Below are 22,945 nucleotides of genomic sequence, written 5' to 3'. Positions count from 1 at the left end.
CTGTACTGTAACTATAGGCAGAGTCGTAGCCAGGGCTATACCAGGACGTGAATATTTTCATCTCCTGAAACAAGTCATTGGTAAGTTTTATGAGTTATTCCAGGGGTTTAGAATAATGAGGGAAAGCTTGTTTTCCACTTTGAAATCTTACTTCTTTTTCAGATTTCTACTCCAGATCATACCTGGGAGAGGATACTCATTGAGACAGGCAGGGTGTGCTTTGCAAAACTTGCCACCTGCACTGGAAATGTCTTCCAAGTAACAAAAGCAACACAGACTGATCTTAAACTTGTCTTGCTACAGACTGCACAAGCAGGAAAACTCCGCTTGTCTGCCTACAGAGCCAGGGGAACAAATTCGAAGGCTGAATACTGCTTTCTAGTTTCACATTTTATCTTTTGGTTGTTTTTTTTTCCTTCAGTTCACAGCCTTTAAGAGTTTGCTTTCCTTTTGCAGGTGGTACGTTGATAGATCCCCACAACACAGAGTGCTTCACCGAACTGTCCTGTCTGTATGCGTAACCTTCCTCTTGTTCCAGTGCCTCTCCAAAAAACACAGTAGGAAAACTGCTATTAATAAACCTCTAGGCTGACCTTTAAATTTTCTTGGTACATTACATTCGCAGGGATGTGTTCACCAGAAGGATGAACCCTCAGTCCCAGAGGAAAAGGCATTGCAGCAGCGGAGGCAGAGAGTGAGTTGTGGGCATCTTGAGCCTGATGTGAGACGCATTAATCCCTCCAACGCACAGCAACTGTGGCTGAAGTTTGGGCTCACAGTGATGTGTAAAGTGAACTTGCCGGCTGTATAATGATTTTATTTGTAAACTTACTAATTACTGTAACAGGCAGGCAGCAGGGTATTGACTGGGTGCCTTGATTGGTGCGTAGGCAACACAATAAATGGGAAGAAGGAGATCTTTCCCTTTGCTCAGGTGATGTCCTTCTCCAGGAAGAGACTCGCTGACTTTCCACCACGTAACTTGCACAAGTCAAAAGGCAGGAATCAGGCCATCAGTTACCAGAAAGCAAGCCAAACAGAAATAAACTTGTTGAAATAACTAACATCCTTCATAGGAGGGACACACACACAGTGTCTCCTTATGGAATGGGCGCGAGTCTTTCCAGGCATGTTCCCACTGTGAAGCATTTGCTCATGTCTCTGCCTGAGCCCAAAATCACAGACCATTTAAACACATTTCCTGAACTTTGTTCTGGCATCACTGATTATTCCTGGAATCACTCTGGGAACAGGATGCCAAGGAGCCAGTTTGCAGAGAAGCCTGAGCTCTCTCCTTCAGGACAGGGCTCAGGGTGAGCCCCACCAAAACGCCGCCACTGCCTGGCAGGCACACAGCTCCAATTAGGCTCCAGCACAAAGCCAAACCGCTTGATTTAAGGCCAGGTCCCGAGACTAGGATAGCAAAAGGTACAATAAAGAGCTGGTTAGCTCACCTGGTTAACAGGGACCTCCATGGGCAGCTCTGCCATTCCTGCAGGGCAGCTACTACCCCATCAAACTGTCCTGATTCAGCAAGAGAAATACCCGAATGCGTTGCATAGGGTTTGACCTGCTCAGCCTTCTGAATGGCGTTATTAAAGAGGAAAGAGAGGGTCCCTGAGCCCTCTTCACAGAGCTGTCCTTCTGCTGACACAGACTCGCAGAAGATTTTGAAAAAGAAATTTGCATCAAGAAGACATCTAACTTGTGAGAGAGAGCCCTGAAAGGAGAACTGAGATTTCAGTGAGAATTGCATGGGCTATTTGCAGAAGATTGGCTGTGGCACAGATAGCTGGTTGGAAAGCTCTGACTCCAGAGTGCAGGATGTGTGGCCAGGCCCCGGAGAGGATTAGTCATAAGTGAATGTTCAGAGCTGGCCGGAGATGAGGATAAAATACAGTATGACAAAGTTGGCAGTACTTTGCATGGAGCATGATGCCAGAGAGGGGATGTTACCGCAGCTGGCATCGTCACCTAAGCCCAGTAAATTGACAGCAAATGAAGAGGTAAAGTGTGTTGTGATAAAGCAGCTGTGGTGCCTCCAGAAGAGAGGGAGGGTGAGCAAGCTCCATCACTAACTTCTCCACTGGATGACAGTGTCGATAGAAAATAACGACACCACTGACAAACACGAGTGTGTGTGGCAGGAAGTGAAGAAAAACTGAGGTATGAAAATGGAGCAGGTCTCAGTGTCACATCCTTATTTCCGGTGGGCTGAGATGCTGTGGTGGAGGAACTCAGCTGCAGGGTTCAAACTGGACTTGAGCTCTTTCTGTTCGCTGCAGCATCCCCACATCCCAGATATCACCTCAACTCCCAGTCTGCACCCATGGCTGGGGCGACACCCTCACCGAGGCCAGGGTGAAACATCAAACCAGTGCAACCCAGGCTGGTTTAGCAGGCTGGAACAGGGAATGATGCTGCCCAGCATCTCTCCTGGCCCCCACCTGTACTGTGCCCACAAGGATGCTTGCAGAGGGGACACCAACCCCTTTGGGATGAGAGCCTCATTGAGGCCAAGGTGAGACATCAGACCGGTGATACCCACGCTGGTTTAGGGGGCTACAACCGGGAAGATACAACTGGTATCTCTCCTGGCCTCTACCCATGCCGTGCCCACAGGGATGTGCTGCCTGGTGGCCTTTCGGCAAGGCGTGAGCCTCATTGAGGCCAGTGTGAAACATCAAACCAGTGCAACCCAGGCTGGTTTAGTGGGTAATGATGCTGCCCGGCACCCCTCCTGGCCCCCACCCGTGCCGTGCCCACAGGGATGCGCTGCCCCGTGTCCTCCCCACAGGGCAGGGATGCAGCGGGGACATTGACCCCTTTGACCTGTGAGGTGAGAGCCTCATTGAGGCCAGGGTGAGACATCAAACCAGTGATATCCATGCTGGTTTAGGGGGGTAGTACTGGGAAGAGCCTCTTGGCATCTCTCCTGGCCCCCATCCGTGCCGAGCCCGCAGGGATGCGCTGCCCAGTGTCCTCCCCACAGGGCAGGAATGCAGCGGGGACACTGACCCCTTTGGGGCGAGAGCCTTATTGGTGCCAGGGTGAGACATCAATACCCATGGTGGTTTTGGGGGCTACAGCTGGGGAGAGCCGCTCGGCATCTCTCCGCGCCCGCAGGGATGCGCTGCCCGGTGTCCCCCCATGGGGCAGGGGCGCAGTGGGGACACCGACCCCTTTGCCCTGTGGGGCGAGAGCCTCCCTGAGGCCAGGGTGAGACATCAAACCGGCGATACCCACTGGTTGACGGGGTTAGAACCGGGAAGAGCCTTTGGGCACCTCTCCGTGCCCGCGGGGATGCTCCGGGACAGGGGCGCGGAGGGCACCCCGCAGCGCGGACACTGACCCCTTCGGGGGAAGAGCCTCCTCGGTGCCGCGGAGAGACACCGAACCGGCCACCCCCTCGCTGGCGGTGGGGGGAGAGCCCGGGAGAGCCTGCGGGCACCGCTCGGGGCCGGGGCCGCTTTCCAGAGAATACGGTACCGTGTCCGCATCACGTGCGGGCGCGGGTCCGGCCGAGCGAGGGGCGGGACGGGGCCCCGCAGCCCCGGCGCAGCGGGGGCGCTTTAAGAGCCCGGCGGGCGCCGCCGCCTCGCCCTGCCCGGCCCGAAGATGCCCGCGGCGCCGTAGGGCGGGCGGCTCCGGCACCATGGGGCTGTGCTACAGCCTGCGCTCCCGCCTGGCGCAGCCCTACGGCGGCGAGGCGGACGGCGGGGCGGCGGGCGAGCACGGGGACCCGCAGGTGCGGCACCGGCTGCGGCAGGACCTCCTGGCCAAGGAGCGGGCGGACAAGAAGCGGAGCAAGAGCATCGACAAGACGCTGAAGGCGGAGAAGCGCGAGTACAAGCAGACGCACCGGCTGCTGCTGCTCGGTGAGCGCGGGCGGAGAGCGGCGGGGCCGGGAAGGGGCGGTGGCGGCGGAGGAGGGGGGGGGGGGGCCCGGCCGGGCGCCGCACGTGGGCTCCGCCGGTACCGGGCTGGAGGGGCGTTCGGTGGGACCGGTACCACCGCGAGAGGATGCTCTAGGGGTACCGGGCTCTGCCGGAACCGGGGATGCAGGGGGTGCTCGGTGGGACCGGTACCACCGCAGGAGGATGTTCTAGGGGTACCTGGGCTCCGCCGGTACCGGGGATGCAGGGGGCGCTCGGTGGGACCGGTACCACCGCGAGAGGATGCTGTCGTGGTACCCGGGCTCCGCCGGTACCGGGGATGGAGGGGGCGCTCAGTGGGACCAGGCTCTTCCGGTACCCGGGATGCAGGGAAAGCTCGGTGGGGCCGGTACCGGCGATGGAGGATGTGCTCGGGGTACCCGGGCTCTGCTGGCACCGGGGATGGAGGATGTGCTCGGGGTACCCGGGCTCTGCTGGCACCGGGGACGGAGGATGCGCTCGGGGTACCCGGGCTCTGCTGGCACCGGGGATGGAGGATGTGCTCGCGGTACCCGGGCTCTGCTGGCACCGGGGATGGAGGATGTGCTCGGGGTACCCGGGCTCTGCTGGCACCGGGGATGGAGGATGTGCTCGGGGTACCCGGGCTCTGCTGGCACCGGGGATGGAGGATGCGCTCGGGGTACCCGGGCTTTGCCGGTACCGGGGATGCAGGGGCGCTCGGTGGGACCGGTCCCTTGGCGGGAGGATGCTCTCGGAGCGAGGCCGGGCTGCCGTGGCGTTGGCAGGAGCTTGCCGCCGGCCCGAGGGATGCGACATCCCTGCTCGCTGCCCTTAACGATGGTCGCTCTGGGCCCGCAGAGGCGCAGTGTCCGCTCAGCTGGCTGCTGGCACTGACTCACTGGGTCGGCAGGAGAAGGAGAGTTCTTGAAGCTGGCGCAATTTCCCGGCGCACGTGTGCGTTCGTTCTTTGCCGTCTCCTTCTCCGCCTGCCAGCATCCCACCGGCGCAGGCTCAGTCTGCGGCGCCGGGGTTGTCTGGTTCCTCCCTGCCCTCCCGGTGCCCTGGCACCCCCTTTCCGCACGGCAGCGGTGCCGGGCGGGTGACAGCCCTGCCGCTGGGCTCCCTTCCCCTCTGCAAAGCCACCTGCGCTCTACCGGTGTGTGCTGGGTGATGTCCAAGCTTGTCTGTACGTGACCCCAACCCAAACGGTCCTAAAAGTCCTGAAGTGCCCTTCAGCTGAGCCCAAGGGGTTTGGAAATGCTTCTGCTCCTCTTTCCCCCAGCGCACTGCAGGTGGAGCTCAGGCTATCCCGCACGAGTGGATTGCTGAACTTTGAACATCTTGGAATAATAGAGAATATTTCCAAATGTCTGCAAATAGCTTCAGAGCCTTCCTACCCCCTGGGGCGGGTGCAGTACTGCGTGTGATAAATGGCAGGATTTGGCCCTTTTTGGTATGTGCTTGTAGCCGGTAACAGAGGAGCTGAAGTTTAAGGAGCTTTAGAAAACTGTATTGGACACAGTTTTCTGAGTCTCAGCAGTCGAAGTTTTTATCCTAGAAGTACAGCTTCTTTTGATGTGGTTGTAGGTCTACTGATGTCTGTTCATGAAGGTGAAGTTTCCTGTCATGAGAAAGGAGTTGAGCAGTGCTCGTGTGAGAACCAAAGCTTGGATGCTGTGGCTGTAGAAGTAAGAAAACACACCTTGAACCAACATGGGTTTCCTTTCAAGTACAGGCTATGCTGTAGGTATTTTACAGTTCGGTGGTTTGTTTTTTTAACGTATTTTGACTTTGTGCTGTAGTGAAAAAGTGCTTGGAGAAGGAGCAGTGAGAATTGGGTTTTATGTGTAGATTAATTAGGAAAAAAAACCCATTTTGACTAATATTGATGTTATACCACAAGCCTTTAAGTCCTACAGGCTATCTGTTAGCCTTCTGTATTTGCAGCAGGCAAGATTTCAGTTGCCTGGGTTTTAATATTGCTTCTAATATGTTGTGCCACAGAACTGTTTTTTTGGCAGAAATGACGCTAAAGGTGGAGTGGATTAAACAATGTATCATAGTGGTTTAAAAGTGTCTATGCTGAAGCCAACAGAGAAGGCATTCTTTCTCAAAGTACTGATTTATAAATCTGATGGATATGAGTCAGTGTTAGTGCTGGCAGTGGTTTATAATATTTCAGCCTGAACTTGAATAGCAGGAAGTCACTTTTTGGTCCTCTTGTAAATCTTGGGATGCCTAAGAGACCCATTTCCCTGCTCCTTGCACAGGGACTGTCAGTTTTCTAGTTAGCTTCCTTCCCTTGCTGCTTCTCCTCTGCATCCCATTCTCGCTGGTACTTTCTGAATTCTCTGTTTCTAAACCTGCATTAAGAAGTTTGGATATATTTGGTTATACTCTGTACATCTGCAGGTATCGCTGCCGCAGCTGAGTGTCTCTGTGCTGTGACCTTGCCTAGATGCTTGTGGATCGCACGTGCAAATAACGCAGGGCAGTAATATTGAGTGAGTGGGGCTGGAGCATCGAGCTGGGATTTAAAGCTGCAACTGAGTCTCCTTCCAAGGACTGAAGTTGGTGGGGATAGAAAAGACTGAAGTGCAGAGCCAGAGATACCTTCTCACCCCGGGGCTGAAGGCTCAATGGCAAACGCTGCCATAGGTACTCATGGTTTCCTTCTTGTGCTCCCAACTTTTTAGGCTGATGTGCTCCTGTGGGAGCGCGTCGCTGACACGGGCAGCACAGGACACTGCAGGTGGCTGCTCTTCCTTTGAGAGTAAGAGAATTAACTGAAAACTACACTGATGCTTTGAGTCTGCTCTGTCCCCAAGCCCCAATAATTTTTAAATTAAGCATTGGTACATAAACTTTCAAGGGCTGCAAATCTGGAGTGTTTCCTCCTATCGGCTCAGCTCTGCAGACTGCGTGGAGAGCACAAAGTCACAGGTATCTGTGCCTGTGTTTTGATGTTGTAGTCTGTGTAATCTACCTTACAGCTGTAAGCTCAAGTCTGTTAGAGTGTTACTTAAATTATTAGTGTCTTAAGCACGACAGATGCTTATGTTCCCATGTTGCAGTTCCTTTTTTGGAAGGAAAATTGCTCATTTTATAGGTGTGCATGGGTGCAGTTGCTCAGTGGATATTTGTATCTCCTGTTACTTTGATTTTTACATCTTTTTCATAATTTTTTTTCCGATCCTTTTTCATCACCACAGATGTATAAGCTAAATTCCCGATTCCTGAAATGCCTCTTAATTTCAGTAGAGCAAAAATCTTCCGTGTGCTCTGTTTTTGAAGAAATAATGCAACTTTGTACTTGCAGGAGACTAGCTTTTTGCTTTGTTTTTGGTGTGGGTTTTTTTTTGTGGAAGGAAAATGGACAATCAGGTGTAATCTCATTGGGATTTGTTTAGTGTACTGTACAAGTCACAACTTCAAGATTACAGTCATTGTTATGTTGGCAATGCAGTGAGTTCAGGGTTACTACTGGGTGATTTTGTGTGTGGGGGGTGTTTTTTATTTGAGAACAATCCTGGCTCTAAAATTGAAAGTTTGTGCTTGTCAGGGAAAGGATTAGAAACTTTTCCATGAAACAGTTCCATTCTGCATGTGCTCTATCATTGATAAGAGCCATGTGGGGCTTCTCTCTTGTCTTAAGACTTTAAGGTATAATTCAACTTAAATTGCATCTTTATCTTACAACAAATACTGTATGAAAACAAAGAACTATAGTCTTATCTGAGGGGTTTCAATGCTTAAAGATCAGTTAGTATTTTCCAACAAAACACCCCTCTGTCTGAAGCTGTTATTCAGCTCTCCTGGTGTATGCGTTGCTTTACCGTGGCCTTCCTCCTCCTCTGTGATGGGGTTTGCAGAGGGACAGTGGACTTGGGCTGATCTCCTCTTGGTGCTCCACCAATCTTTGTGTACTTAGTGCTTTCACTCTCTCAGGTTCAGCTCTTACCTTGTAGCTTATTCCCATGTTGAAAAGGAAATGTGGAGATCAACGTACCAGTATAGATGTGTGCACTTATCTCAGGTATTTCTATTAAACTACGATATAGTAAATAATGGCCATTCTGAATCTTACCTACATCAGTGCATAAGTAAAAATGTTTCTTACAGAAATATTTATATTGATACAAATATGAGTATAGGCCATGCAAACTGGAAGTTTTTATAGGGGGAATATATTACACAGGAAGAAAAACATACTTGAAAAAGCTAGGAAATATCAGCATGAAGACTAACCACAGTCACCCTCTCTGCGTATGCCTCATGGTGAGCCCCTCCATGCCATATAATTAAAGACTGTCTTGTATGGTTTACATTGTATTTTTTTTCCACAAGGCTTGTACTCCATTCAGGGCCCGAGAGATGGATGTTGTGCAGTGAATGAGCAGCTATTCAATATTCTTATCCTCCTCATACAATGTGTCACCCTGTGCCCTATTTACAACACACCATCCATACCCTGCACTGAATAAAGAACTGTTGAACTGCTCATGGGCTTTTCTGGAGCACTGATCACTGCAGAGGCTGAGTGCTTCATAAATGTCAGTGCACGGCACTGCTGTGAAACGAGGTGGGACCATTCTTTTGTGGCTGCCGAAGAGGGAAATGCTATCATAGAAAGAAGAAAGCTAACATTGTCCAAAGCTAAACTGATCAGTCAAACTGATTTTAAATGCCTGGTCTTTGCCTAAAGCTAATTTTTCTCCATAGTACTCAGCTTTTTTTTTTTTATATATAACTTTTAATGTGTTTACGTGGACCTCATGGTTGTGAACACTCGGAGCCTTTGCAAGGTGAGCTCTGGATGCTCTAAAGTGCAACTCAGGGAGCAAGAGGCACAGGTGGAAGCTCAGTTGGCCATAGCAGCTCTGCAGCAGAATGAGGCTGGTCTGGTTCTCCAGGGCAGCATTTAATCCCACAAAATATTCTTTCTCTTGCTGTCATTCCCTGTCTTGTTTGCTTATGGTGAGGTGGTTATCCTGACACTGCTTCTCTCGAGGACTGGGTGAGTGGGGAGGGGAAGACACCCAGTTAAAGACAGGCATGTGTTCAGGCATTTGATGAAATTCCATTTCATAGGAGCTGGTCCTTGACAATAGTTTCATTCATTTACAACAGATTCATTTTTTGTGCCCCATGTATTGTGAGCTAGAAGACGGGACATACACCCGGCAAAAAAAAAAAAAGCATATGATACTTGTTAGAAGCTTGTGTGAAAGGCAGATAGAACATAATAGACTAGGAATTTAGAGGCAATCTTTATCCTGGCACTTTCTGATTCTTGAGAACAAGATTTTTAACGTTAAACATCTTATACCGAGTTGGTATTTAATTTCCCTTTAAAAAAAAAAAGCAGGAATAGGGAAACCGAAAAATCCTAGGCTCAGTCATGGGGGACGCTGGCGATGTGAGTTCCTTGTACCGGGTTGCTCTGCTCAAGAACCTGCCCCTCACGTGCTGGGACAGCAGCTCGCAGGGCAGCAGGACAGGGTTGTTCTCCAAATGGACTGTCATTAGTGGTGAAGGAATTGCAATATTTCCAATACGGTTCCCAGTAATTACTAGATACTACAAGAATACTTGGACATGGGAATCTCTGTGGTTTCCATCTGCCTGGTACTTCCCAGTGCAGACATGACGATCCTGCTGTGGACACCAGGAGCTGCTATGCTAATTATGGGTCTTCCTTCACAATGAAGAGCTTCTGCAAGAAGAGTCTTGCTCAGTTCCCACTGTTGTATACAAAATGTGCTCCATGGCATAGATTGCTGCCTGTTCAGTTGTTAAACAGAGATCTTCTGGGTCTGGAGCATGATAATGATGAACAAAAATACCTGAAAAGCTTTTCAAACTTTAACAAGGTTTTGCCCATACACGAGCAATACTGGCTCTGCGACCTGTGGCGTGAGTTGGTAAATGTTTGCTGAACCTCAGAGCAATGTAGCATCTTCAGCACTGGTGCCTCTGTCCTTTAGATCACTTAGTAAGGTAGTTTATCTCCAGCTCCCACTTAAAATTTCATAGAAGGGAGGCAGGCAAGCTATTTATCATTCCGAGCTTTTTTTCTTTCGTTTGTCTTGGTTTTGGTGTTGGGTTTTAGGTTTTTTTGAGCTCCCGCCCTTGACCTTTTCATGTTTTCCTTGTACCTTCTCCAAATTAAAAAAAAAAAAAATCAGTAGCCTGAGGCAAGCAACTGGCATGGAGAGGTTCAGCCGGAATATTTGAAGTCTGGCAGAGTTTGAGCTGCTTCAAACGGGATCTGGCAATGGAAGGTGTCAGGAATCCTACAGCAGCACTGCTATAGAAGTGTTAGAATGAAGGGCTGCTAGTGGATGGCATACTGTGTTGGTGCTAGAGAGCCAAACTGCAAAATACTTTCAGGGACAGCTAATGCTGAAGGGATGCTCTGTGCATGTGTAAACATGGATTTATTTTTTTTTTTTGTGGGAAAGGCTAAGGAACCAGGGGGTCTCCTGACCTCTAGGACCAACCGCGGCTGTGCAGTCACACAGCAGCATGAATGTACATCATCTCTCCTCTTCCGCAGCATATATGCAATCCCTGTGTTGGTGCTAATCTGTGTTTTTATTCATTAAATCCCTGGTGGGATGAAGATAATTTTCCATCACTCTAGAGGGCCTGCATTCATGTGTAGCCGTGGACCTAATGTCAGAGTTATCAGACGTTTTTTGGGGTTTTTTTGAAGCTAAAACTCTTCCCATAGTGCTGTTTTTGACTGTTGCTTTTTAGCTGTTCATTCCACCTCCGTTATTCTGAGGGAAGGTGGCAGCTTTTCATTTCCTCCTGTAGAAAGGATAGCTGTGGCACCTACTGGAGTCTCAAGTAGTGAGTGAAACCACCATCTTTCTCACCTGAAAGAAGTTGAGACTCACCTGGCATGCAAGCTGACCGGAGTCAGGAGTTGATTATTAGGGCAGCTGAGTCCTATGAAATTTTAATTCAGGAATGGGAAGAGGTTGAAGGAGAAGGTTTTCAGGTGTGAATGGGTGGCCTGGCTTGAAAGGAACATGCAGACTTGTGGAAATCTATTTATAGCCTCTGGTTACAAAGAGTTTACCTGTTGAGCACAATATCAATTCAATGGCAGCACTCAGGTCTCACGTGTGCCGTTGTATTTGTGACTAGTGGCTGGCACAGTAGGCTCAAGCTGCTGTGGTTTAGGTGGAACAGAAGCTTGTCACACTGCTCAGTCAGCACCATCTGTTTCCAGAGCGCACAAAATGTCTCGATTGCCTCTGTGCAGCTGCCAGCTCCTTTCTGCACTGGGACATCTTAAATGGAACTGTCTCCTGTGCAAGGGTTTCTCTGGACCCAGCAGTGTCCTGGTTGAGAACAGTGGATGGCAAGGACCGGCACTGAAGAAAGGAGAGGGGGAGACTGAACCTGACCTGGTGCTGCTTAAAAGAAAAAAACACTTTAGAAATAAATAAAATGTTAAAAAAGAACAGGAAAAGAAGAGAGAGGAGACGAAGTGTCTTGATCTTATTTATAGTACAAACTTTACTGCTGTAATAAAGTAGAAGCAAACTCCTTCTGTGCGATTCGTGAGGCACTTCGGAAGTTTTTGGAGCTGCCTACAAAAATATGGTTCAAATTCTTTCATGTTTCTCAGCATTTATCTCCAGTGTACGGGTTGGAGCTGTGTTTGTGTTGCTGGATGCCGCCTCAAAGAGGTGCCTAGGGCAGGACTGGCGGGTGGCGGAAGGTAAGAGTATCTGGGCTACAGAGAAGTTTTGTTTTCCTTCCTTGGACTGTGTGGAGACACTACAGTCAAGCTTAGGGAAGTAGCCTCCAGCTGTAACTGCTCTGTTTTTCATACCTGATGTGTTCCCACTCTTTTTTTTCCTGTTAGAAGAATCTGACAATTCTCTATTAGCTGTTGTTTTCACATAGTTTCCTTGGGAAGGAGGGAGAGAGACTCAGAAAAGAGATGTAGAATGCTGTCCCACCTTGACTCTAAATAGACACCACAATTTCATGGTGAGACTTTACCAGAAATCACTGATTGTGTTTGCCCTTTGCAGGGGAAGGGCTTAGGCCCTTTCAGTGTTCCTCATAAACAACCAATCACTTCAACATACTGTTCAGCAGAGTTGGACCTTACGGTAGAAGAGAGAGATAATGGCACATCCATCCTGACTATAGCATTTTAGTTTAAAGGATAGGCATCATGGTGTTTACCTGAGTTAATCCCCAAAGCTACATGAGCTTCTTACATGGAAACGTGGGCCACCTTTGCCCAAAATTTTGGTGCTGTCTGCTCATGCAGACAATACTGTGGCTTCTGGAGCTCCACTTGTGCACAGGCATTGAGCAAGAGGCCGAAAAGTGTATTGGCCAGCAATCTTGGCCTGACCAAAACCTGTAGTGTCAGAAAAGAAGGGATTCATAGTCATATGGGTAGTTTCATTATGACTGTTTTGTGTGCTCCATGACACATCTCCATAAGCTGTGTTCACATTCGTGGAGGAAAAACCTTGAAGAGCGCAGTTAGTTTTAATTGCATACAGTTCTTCCCTGGCTCCCTTCAATTTGGGAGTGTACTTACAAATATGCATGAGTTCATTCCATTTCCTTCTAATTGCTGTAATTTAGGAAAAGGCAAGGAAAAAAAAAAGCTTGGCAATTCCCTGGAGTGAGAACAACTCAGATGGTTGTCATGCGAAAGCCAGGTTACCAGGCATATCAATCCATAATACTAGATAGTTGGACCTGAAGGATGTGTCTCAAGGGAATTTGAACTCCATAGCGTCTTCTCGTTGTTTCCCTGTCAATGAAGCACTTGAGGAACAAGCCACTGTATGCTTTATAAATAGCTCCGCTGAAGTTTTCTTTACTTCCTCTTCTGTGTTCCTTCTGCAAAGAAAATCCTCAGTATCCGAGCAGCGCTTTAGGAGATCTGCATGTTACTAAAACGAGGGGAAAAAAGATTAATATTCTCTGCACGGAGGAACATGGAGTGGGTGGGGAGGCAGAGGGTGTTAAACAGATGTCAGAAAGCCACTACTGTTTATCCGCTGAAGGGAGTGGGTGCTGAGGAGGATGGGTCAGTTCCTAACAAGGACTAAGATGCAGTTTTAACATCTACAGTCTTGCTCCGTTTAGCTGCTTTAGTCTCTGCTGCTGTGTGTTGGGAGAAGGGGGTGCTGGAATTCCTGGGAAAACCCAGATAAAATCTGATTCAAATTGGAGGAAGAGTTGGAGAGGGGGGGTGTCCTCCCACTGAAAAACTATTCCTTTGCCTTCTCCTCATCGTAAGCGCAATTAAACCTTCTTGCAGGGAGGGATTTCTATATTAAAATCCCAGAAAATGTACCAACCAAACAAACCCGATACATCCCCTGGTATGGCTCCATCCCAGAAAGCTGAGCTTGGCACTAGGCTGTCAGTGCATTTAGCACTATTTTCAGCAACCAAACCCACATGCTTCTACCCCAGCACAGCTTCACACAGGTTTGTTTGTGCATAGCAATGCTGCCACGACTTTGTGACTTTGACCTCAAGGAAGCATATCGGGTTCAGTGGAAAAACAAATGAATGGAGGGCCCAACCCCTCACCCATCCCGTGTGTGCCCTGTGCGAGGATGGCATTTATCACAGCACCAGGGCAAAGGAGCTCTGGGAGCTGCTCATCAAAATGTCCCCGGCAGCTTCCCCGGTCAACCAAAGGTGATTTATGTGTAAGGTGGAATTCTGCCAGTATGACTGGAAAAGTGGGTTTATGTGGGTTTTCATGGAAGAGGCTTTCATTTTAAAGCACAATTTCAGATGTGACCTGAGAGCCTTCCAAGCTCTTGCTGGATCCTCCTGCCCTGGGCTGTCCGGTGCAATCCCACCCCTGCCCTGCATCCCTGTCGGTTATCACATCTGCACCTACCACAGGCTTCCTCAGCATTAAATTGCAGGAACACTAATCCCGAATCAGTTGCTTTAAAAACAAACAAACAAACAAAAAAACAAACCCCCAAAAAAACAACCAAAAAGAAGGCTTGCATTTTGGGAGGGGCAGGTTTAGACTAGATATAAAGAGAAATTTCTTCACTATGAGGGTGGGGAGGCCCTGGCCCAGGTTGCCCAGGGAAGCTGTGGCTGCTCCATCCCTGGAGGGGTTCCAGGCCAGGTTGGATGGGGCTTGGATCACCCTGATCCAGTGGGAGGTGTCCCTGCCCATGGCAGGGGGTGGAACTGGATGGGCTTTAAGGTCTCTCCCAACCCAGACTATTCTGTGATTCTAGGTAAGTGAGGAGTAGCTACAGGTTTAATTTCAGTGTGTGCGTGAGTGCCCTCACTGATGTCTGTGCTACAGCCACTCGAGTGCCATCACCACGGAAGATGTGCTTAGTGTTACTCCGAGCTCCCTATATTGCCTTGTGCTGTAGGAGACAATTTCGAGCATCAAAGCAAGATGACCACTTTAGTCCTTCCTGACTCTCTAATTGTGCTTTACGTCACCTTCACTGGGACACCACCAACAGTGCAATCCCCACTGCTTTACTTTCTCAGAATTCACGAGCTCTGTTGGCTTCTTCGCAGAGAAGAGTGGTTTGAGTTCACGTAGCCTGGGGCACAGAGAGCCCATAGTGGAACCCAGAAGCTGTTTTACTTCTCTGTCCCTGAGCTACCACAGAGCGTGACTGCCCCGTGGCAGTGCCTGGAGAGGGGCTCTGGTCTCCCGGGCTGTGCAGGCGCAGAGCTCAGCCTGCGCCTGATCAGCAGCACCGACAGAGATGCTGCAGAAGTGAATAAAGAAAGCACTTGGTAGGGTTTATCCTTCTCTTTCTCAGTCACACCCTTATGCATTACCCCATAACCTCTTCCTCTTCCCCTCCCCACCACCTACTAAACAAACTTTTTAGTTTGTGGGTTGTATTTGTTTGGGTTTTCATTTTACATGGTGGTTCTTTTATGCTGAAATCTCAGGACTGCTGCTTAGCCGGGAGGTTTTCTACAGCACTGGGGGATTTGTGGGACTACAACTTTACAAGGGGAGGAAACGGAGACACTGAGGAGAAGGGCATGCTATTGTGAGCTGAAAATCTGCGTTTGGATTTGGGTTTTTATAAATACCGGTTAAAACTGCTTGGAAGAAAAATACTGTGTAAGAACGCTTTCACAGGGAATTCACAATTTGATAGACCCCATTTTTCTCTGGTGATTGAAAAAAAACACAACAAATACCTTTTAGACTTTAAAAGCCGAAGGATATTTTCTCTGCTAATATTCTTTAATACAACCTGTCCTCTCATTTGTCTCAGCTGCTGTGAAATTTTATCTCTTGTTTGTTATAGCATTTTGTGGGTTTAAGTGGCAAATGATGCAGGACTTCATTTGCAGATATTTCAGAAGGATATTCACAAGGAAAATATTCCTTGTTTCTGTTTTTTCCACAAAACAAAAATTGAGGTAGAACTCCAGCGGATAAAATGCGCGTGTATCTTTCTATCCAGAAGTGCAATGTGTAGTGCTATGGGAAAGTCGGAAGCAATTCAAACACACCTGTTTGATTAACACGTATCTATAGTTATCTATAGACATATATTAGATCTATAGGGTTAGCATATAGACAAAATGAGTGAAATTTCATTCTTGGCCATTGGATCAACGCCTGAGTTTCAGTCTTGCAAACTCCACAGCAGTCCTGGTGATTTCAATGGGGATTATTCACAGGAGGGAGGGCAGAGCCAACCGTCCCCTCTCAGAGCCCGCAGGAACAGTGAGTCACCTGTGTCTGCCATCCCGTTGGCAACGGGACAGGACTTCTTCCCCCGGACAAAGGAATGGTGACACACCATGGAATGGTGCTTAATCTGCTTCAGTACGGAGCCAGGCGGTTTAGCCTGAGTATCACTACTGAGCCCAAACTGAAGTTTTACTGTATAAAGGAGTTTAAGAAAATACTAATTTGAAACTTTTCCTGCCATTGAATAATTCTGGATTAGATTTGAGGATCTGTTGCTCCTAGTAGAGGTCTAAGCAAAAACTAAATACTGCAGAGATATTTACCATTCAGGCTTATTTTGGGAGGGGGATGAGGAAAGGCTTGATAAGTTATGTACTTGACCGCATGTAGTTAAAAATATTATTTGGAATATAAACTTCCTTGTCTGAAGACCAGCTTTATGCACAAAGTTAAAAAGCACAAAAAGCAGTTCTCTTCCTGGCCTCCATAAGTATACCTTAATGCTGCTGAATCCTGGAAATTATGCAGGGCATGCTTTTTAAATGTTGATTTTGACTTCTTGCCTGGGACCAAGTGTAAAGTCTTTCCAAGGAAATACTTAGAAGACTTGCAATGAAACCCAAAAGCTGCTGCCAAACCTTAGTTTTTAGAAAGGGAGTAGGGGGCAATCCAGACTGTTAAAAACTTCCAGTTGTTTGTAATTAAATCCACTTCTTCTGTGCACAATAAACATATACTTAGAAAAAGATCATTTTACATAATACTTATGTGGTTTACTGCTGCTCTTCAGCTGCTAAAAATCAAGCAGTAGGTTTGCTATTTTAGTCTGGAAAGGTTACTGGAAGCTGGGAAGCCAGGGCTGATGCAGCTGTGCCACCGCAGTGGCACAAAGCCACATATCCAGCGGTGACACACAAATCAAGCCAGGGAATCCTTTTCTCATCGTGAACCATCTTTCCCACCTCTAACTAGATGAAGTTTGTTTTGGATTGACAGAGTTGGGAATGAAGAGGAGATAAAAATATCCTTTCCGCGTGTCAATCCTCGCCAGCAGCAACACCACTCATGGCTTTGGTGGAAGCCATGGGATTGCAGGAACTTCTCATCACACTGCTTGCTTCTTGGAGGGCTGGCAGGAGACAGGACCACTAAATCCTCACAGCTTTCCCCACCCTGAGGCTGGTCTGCCACAGTTCATTCAAGATCGTTTCAAGTCTGCTGCCATCATTCCTCTGGAGGATGGGATGTGTGGGGTGGAAAATCCAGCAGGTCTTGCAGACAGCTGCTCTTTCTCCCAGCCAGCATTCGGGAGATGCTCCTGTGGATGAAGCAACTAGGAGGCCTGTCAGAAACCCCACCACGGATAACACCTTGCTAGGGAGTGAAGAGGACAACGCTTAAGTGAGATTTTTTGTGCCCCTTGCGCAGAGAAGGCATGCCACCAGGTTGGGGAATGTGACATTGTGACCCTGCCTATGTCCTGCAGAAGGGGGTTGGTTCGGGCTCCAGAGCAGTCTGTCTCCTGTTAGTACTGCAACCGCCTCCAGTTTTGTTATTGTCACCTAATGCCAAAGATCAAATTCTGTTTGCATGTATACACGTTTGTTACGGCCACAGAACTGCTATCACAGCTTCCAGTGTAGGCACCTTGATTTTGCCAACTGAAGTGCCACAAAGATCTCTGATTTTCAGTTAATTAAGTTGCTTATAAACAGAACTTCCTTTGTCCTTTAGGTGCTGTTTGCTGCGTTTGCAGACACGTCACCCTAACCTGGAGCTCAAATGAGAGCAGAAGGCTGCTCCAACCAATGATGAACAAAATCTTGGAAAGCCCACGCAGTGCGTGTGACTGTCCTGCCTGAGACCTCTTATAGTGGCAGCTGAGGAGGGGACACCCTGAGCGGGAGTTTGTCCAGGGGGTAAATTTTGCGTTTACCTTTGGCAAGGGAGGGAATATTTTAGGATGGCATGAAGAAACAGTTGTTAGTAGACAGGCTGCAGGAGCATTCAGGTGCTGTGAAAGAAGAGATTCAAGGCATGGAAAGAGCAGAGAGGAGCAGCTGAGAGGTATTATCCAATAAGTGACATAAGAAAAAACCATGAAGCCTTGCAGAGCAGATTTGTTAGGATTTGAGATGAAAATCCCTGTTGCTTGCTGAGATTATCCTCCAGCATATGGCGGAGAATGTAACAGAGATGTAGAATTAGCTGCTAATGATCTGGACACCTCTTGAAAACAGATGTTTGTAGTCCTGTATAACCACACGCGATTTAATTCAGCTGAAATCTGGATTACTCAACAACAGGCTTGGTGTGGTATTCAAATACTTAGTATTTTCATTTCCCACTGATCTCACCCAGTACAGGTCACCTCTTCCTTAGGAACAGTGCTGCAGTAATTGCATCTGAAATTGGAATTGAGAATTTGGGAAATGACGGATCAGTGTAGTGATGGTAATCGTGGAGATTGTGGAATTCATTGGTACCTCTCTTGCTTCCACAAAGTTTTCTTGGTAACTGTGTCTTCTACCACGTGTGCCCAGGGCTGAACAAGACTCGACGCTGCTGTGTGGACAAATGCCTATTGTGCGCTCCCCTTGTCATGTTTCCCATGAGGTGATTTTGGGACACTCTGACTCATCCTCTCCACTGTTTAAGGCACCGAAGTCTCCAACCTAGGGATGTATTTTCCTCTGGGTTCTCTGTACTTAAGCCTTACTTAAGCAATCTGGGCTGATAATATTGTTGTTATGCTTTTATTTCTTCATGTGCAAAATAATGCTTTCTAAGGGCTCTTCAATTTGTTTTTATTGGAAAACATCCTCTTAGAGTTGGAAGTCTTTATTGTTCACAGAGGGTAAAAGGTTTATGTTAACTATCAGTTCAATTCAGCTCATCTTTTTACCACCCCTTCCTTCACGTTAAACTTCCTTTTGGACTTAATCTTTTACAGTAAAAGCAAGACCTCAACTTCAACCTTTCTTTGTAAGTTAGATTCTTTTGACCTGGCGTCATCTTTGTTACAAAGCTTCACACGCTGCAGCGCACGAATATTTTTCTCGTGGTGCAATGAGCAGCACTGCAGACGCTGTTCCAGATGGGGTCATTTTTTCTCTAAATTAGCAACTGTCTTAATAGATATTTTCTGTGGTTTCCAAAATATGTGGTATTGCTTGAACGAAAATGTAATTCCACTGAGAGAGATTTGCTGGGCCTCCAGAAACAATTCTTTTTTTAAATTTCTTTGCACAATCGAAACAAGGCTGCTCGCCTGCTGCATTTGCATTTTGAAGCTGCATCTTTAGAAACTAACTGAAAATATTAATATTCTCTGCTATATTTTTATCGCAGAGTAGAATTTTCACACAGGCTTAATGACATTCGTGTAAGGCTTAAACTATGCAAGTATGTCTTGAAACAATTGAAGCATTTAATTGCATCAAGAGTGGAAAGCCCCGTCCTCTCTTACTACACTCATAAGTCTCAGTTAATTAACTGATTAATTTTTTTGTCATTTTAAAATAATAATTTAAGAATGCAGTTTTAATTTGGGGAGCTTCCTCCCAAGTCCAACAGATTAATTTATTCCCTTGAAACTTCTTTGGGGAGGTGACTAGGACTCTTCCACAAACGAGCTGTGCTGCAGGCTAGCAAGCAAAGTCCTTGGTGGCGGTTAGCAAGACATGAGCGGAGTCTCGGGGCCATTTGTTTCAGTTCTCCTTTGTCACAGACAAATGTGGAAGATGCAGTGAATCAGGAAAAAATCCATCAAGATGTGCTACAAGCCTTAGAATCACAGGCGCCACTGAGAAATGTAAAGCCCTATGGGCAAAAAAAAAAAAACCCAGGAAGTCTCAAAAATCAGAGTTTCTGAGAGTGGCTGGGGAAGCGATGGAGGGACCGGACTTTGACCTCCAGCAACAGCAGGGAAGTGGGTAGCTGAAATGGGAGAGAGGGCCAGATGGAAAAGCTGAGAACAAGAAACTCTGGGGACTTTTAGGGTTGCTTTTTTGGGGACGGTTTATTGGATATTTTTTTTTTATATACTGTTTTGGGTTTTTTTGTTAAAAAACAAACAAACAAACGAAAAAGCAATCAAAGACCTTTGGTACAGACAAGTTGTATAGTTCTATATAATCCTAAACCCTAACATTTTTAGCAATTTTTAAAAGAGAAGGACTGTTCCAATTTTTCACAGTTGCATCAAGTGAAAAGCCCTGAACTAATTTCAAGCCTTGCCCTGCAGCGTCGCAACGTCTGCTCTCAAGGATGGGCAGCTATCGCCCGGTTCGTGATTCACACGCTATGTTTGGGTCAGTAGCCTGGTACAGGGTTGCGTGCTCCAGACCAAGAGTGATGACTGGAAAAGGCGCTGGGCAAGACCTGATTCTGAGCAAGAATAGCTCTTTGTGTTTGTGCGCTCACAGTCAAGTACGTTTTGTGCTGGAGTACAGAAATGGCTCATCCTTTAATGCTGGAGCCCTGTGAGATGCTGTTGGAGCTATTGTGTTTCAGGAGAAAAAGTGGTGTTTTTGTGTAGCTGAAGTGCTGTGCCTGTGGGGTAGGAGAGATTCCTGCCAACTCCCCATGGGAACAGAGCTGGGACTGCGTGAATTTCTTATGTCTGTGGGGCAGTTTGGTTCAGTTGAACTCTCCTGCGAAGATGTCACAAGAAGAGTGCGTCTTAGTCATTAGGAATTTGTCCATGCTGTATTATTAGATGAGATCTCTATTTCCTTCTTTTCTGCACCTACATCCCACTATGCATAAAGAAAACACTGCTTCTGCCCCTTGGGAGGCAACAGTTTTCCAGTGCTTCCTAAAATTCCCTCTAGAAAGAGATTCTGTCCCATCTGACCCAGGTGGGTGTGGAAAACCAAGTGTCTCAGCAAAGTGTGTTCTGGGAGACACCCTCACATGCGGGAGCTGATCATGGCAGCGAGGACAGCGTTGGGGGAAGAGGGCTTTTCCTTGGGTTAACGCAAGTAACAACCAAACACTTACTTAGTTTTAATAAGTATAGGAGACCCAGATGCTGACTGGCCCTATTTCCAAGCTGGACCTTTCCATTTCTCAAGTGGGAGTGATGTTCTTGGACCTCTAAGACCTCCCAATGTATTTTCTCCTTCTGTCCTTTGATTAAGGATTTGTTTGTTGACACTTCAGTGGGTTGTGGCTGTAATGACAGCAGCCCTCGTGTCAACCGAGACAGAGCTTCTCGCTGTTGGTAGTTCCTGCCTTTGTCTCTGCTTCTTAGATGTGGTCTGACAGAAGTTCTAATTATCTTATAAGTAATAAGTTGGAATAATTCTCAATACAGAAGTTATTGAAGTGTTTTGGCTTTTTCTCCAGCTGTTTCCTGTGTCTATCTGTGGATCAGGCAGACAATGCTATACAGATTGCTTTGTCAGGTATTTCTTTTAAGAGCTTGTCTGCAAAAAGCGGATGCATAGGGCGAAACAGAAAGCTCTTACTTGCTTAATAAGTACTTTAGAAGTTAGTTGTGGATATATTTTAATGTAACTTTTCAATGGAAAATAACTGACTGAACCTACCATGGTAGTGTTGCCAGTGAACTAAATGTGATATAAAGTTCACATTTACATTTCTTTTTATAGCTCAGAGGGTCTCATCTTAAAAGGGGTTTCATAGATGCCAAATGTTCTCAATATCTGTCAAGGTCAATTATAAAGAGATTTTTTATTTTTTTTTATATAGAGCAGAGAACATGAAGCATCTTATCAGAATTGTTCCTAGAAGGTTTGAACTTAGCAGATGTGTGAGGTTTTTGTATGTCTTGGTAAAATGCTATGTCTCAAGCTCAGCAGAACACTGTGCTGGCTGTTAACAGAAGATTCCAGCTATGCTGGGTTGGCAGGAAAAGATATGAGACTGAAAGATTTCCACCCCTGCCAAATGGAGACCTCTTGGTAGGTAACTGATCCCAGGGAGCAGCTCGGCTGTTGGTCTGCCCGCAGTCTCAAGTCACGTTGAGCCTTCTCGAGGGCTGCAACAAAGCCAAAAGTCAAGGGTAAAATGTGCTCCTGTGATTTTCCAGCTATAGACATGGAGTTCAATGTCGCATCACAGCTTAAAACAATTAAAACTGGACAGGCAGTATTTGTCATTACTTATTTTTAATGCTTAACTCTTAACTAATCACAGAACAATATAGAAGAAAGGCTTCATTCATTTGCGGATAAAGTGCTTAGTATCAGACCTGGCACTGAGCATCCCCAACTGCACATCAGCATCCTGCAGGACCTGCTGGAAGGAGGATTGGAAGGATGCAGTGGAGGATGTAGCAGGTGGAAGGTGGGGTGTAGGTTTATTTGTGATGGCCAAGAAGCCTTTGCAGGGAGGATGCTAGTAAAGGCCAAGGAAAATGGAGCAAAACAGTGTAGTAAGTCTGCCCGTAAAGGACTACTGCAACTCGCGTATCTCCCTTAAGAGAAATGGGTGTTTGCATCTTCAGCCCATTTTTAATTTTTTAGTTCCATGGACAGATGTGTTTTCTTCTGTCTTCTCATTTCACCCAGAGCAAATTATACTGCCAAAAAAATTCTGAATTAAACTGTTTTCTTGTCCTCCTTCCACTTTATCATTTGTGCAAATATTTGACAGGATAACTAGGTGCTGGCCTTGGATGTTAAACGTTAGTCCTAACTTCTGCTCAGTGTTTACCAAAATAGTAGGGCCACTGTGTAACAGCAATAGGATAAGTGTGTGTCAACACGGGTCACTGGTATTTTAGCAGAAGACTGATTCATAATAAATCTGAAGTAGAGGTGTTTAGGGTGAGTTAAATTTATCACAGCAGCGCCCTCAAGTGCTGCGTCACTTTAAAGTTCTGATGGTTTCTCCCACAGGACACTGGGTCCATCTGCTGTGGCTTGGTTCTTCAGCATGCTTAGCCCAGAAAGAGCATAGACGGTGTTTTGGTGTAGTTTTGAGTGCTCTCACGGATCTGTGAGACTATTTGAATTAATAAGAGCATGAAGAGAAGTGTGCTGATTTGGGAGTTTCTGTTTTAATTGTTCTGTGGTACAGAAGGTGTTCTCAGGACCAGGTTGGAAGTGATGGTAGAAGGAAAGCTGAGCAGGGAGTTTTCTTCAGATGAGTCAGTGATGGGCAAGATCCTTCAGGATGCTGATCCGTCATTTGGAATGCTCAGTGCCAGTTCATTTGGTACTGCAATAACCATGTCTGGTAGGCTGTGGACTTTTAACCAGTACACTGTTTGTAATGGTATAAACTGTATGGACGTAACTATGGCAGTATAAACCCACCGTGGTCTGCTAGAGGTGTTACACCATCCTAATCATACCAGCATCGT

The 22,945-nt window shown here is 47.1% G+C and overlaps 1 protein-coding gene across 1 annotated transcript in view; it reads left to right on the top strand.

The window, feature by feature from the left end:
- The first annotated feature begins 3,538 nt into the window (after positions 1-3,538).
- GNAS (GNAS complex locus) overlaps positions 3,539-22,945 on the top strand; it is a 153,576-nt gene continuing 134,169 nt past the window's right edge. Inside the window, exon 1 of the mRNA XM_054081941.1 lies at positions 3,539-3,878. Coding sequence (XP_053937916.1) covers positions 3,656-3,878 — 223 coding nt within the window. The 5' untranslated portion in view covers positions 3,539-3,655. The remainder of the gene's footprint in view (positions 3,879-22,945) is intronic.

The sequence above is a fragment of the Cuculus canorus genome, chromosome 16 (assembly GCF_017976375.1).
Source record: "Cuculus canorus isolate bCucCan1 chromosome 16, bCucCan1.pri, whole genome shotgun sequence".
NCBI classification, from domain to species: domain Eukaryota; kingdom Metazoa; phylum Chordata; class Aves; order Cuculiformes; family Cuculidae; genus Cuculus; species Cuculus canorus.
This window is presented reverse-complemented; position numbering and strand designations above follow the sequence as displayed.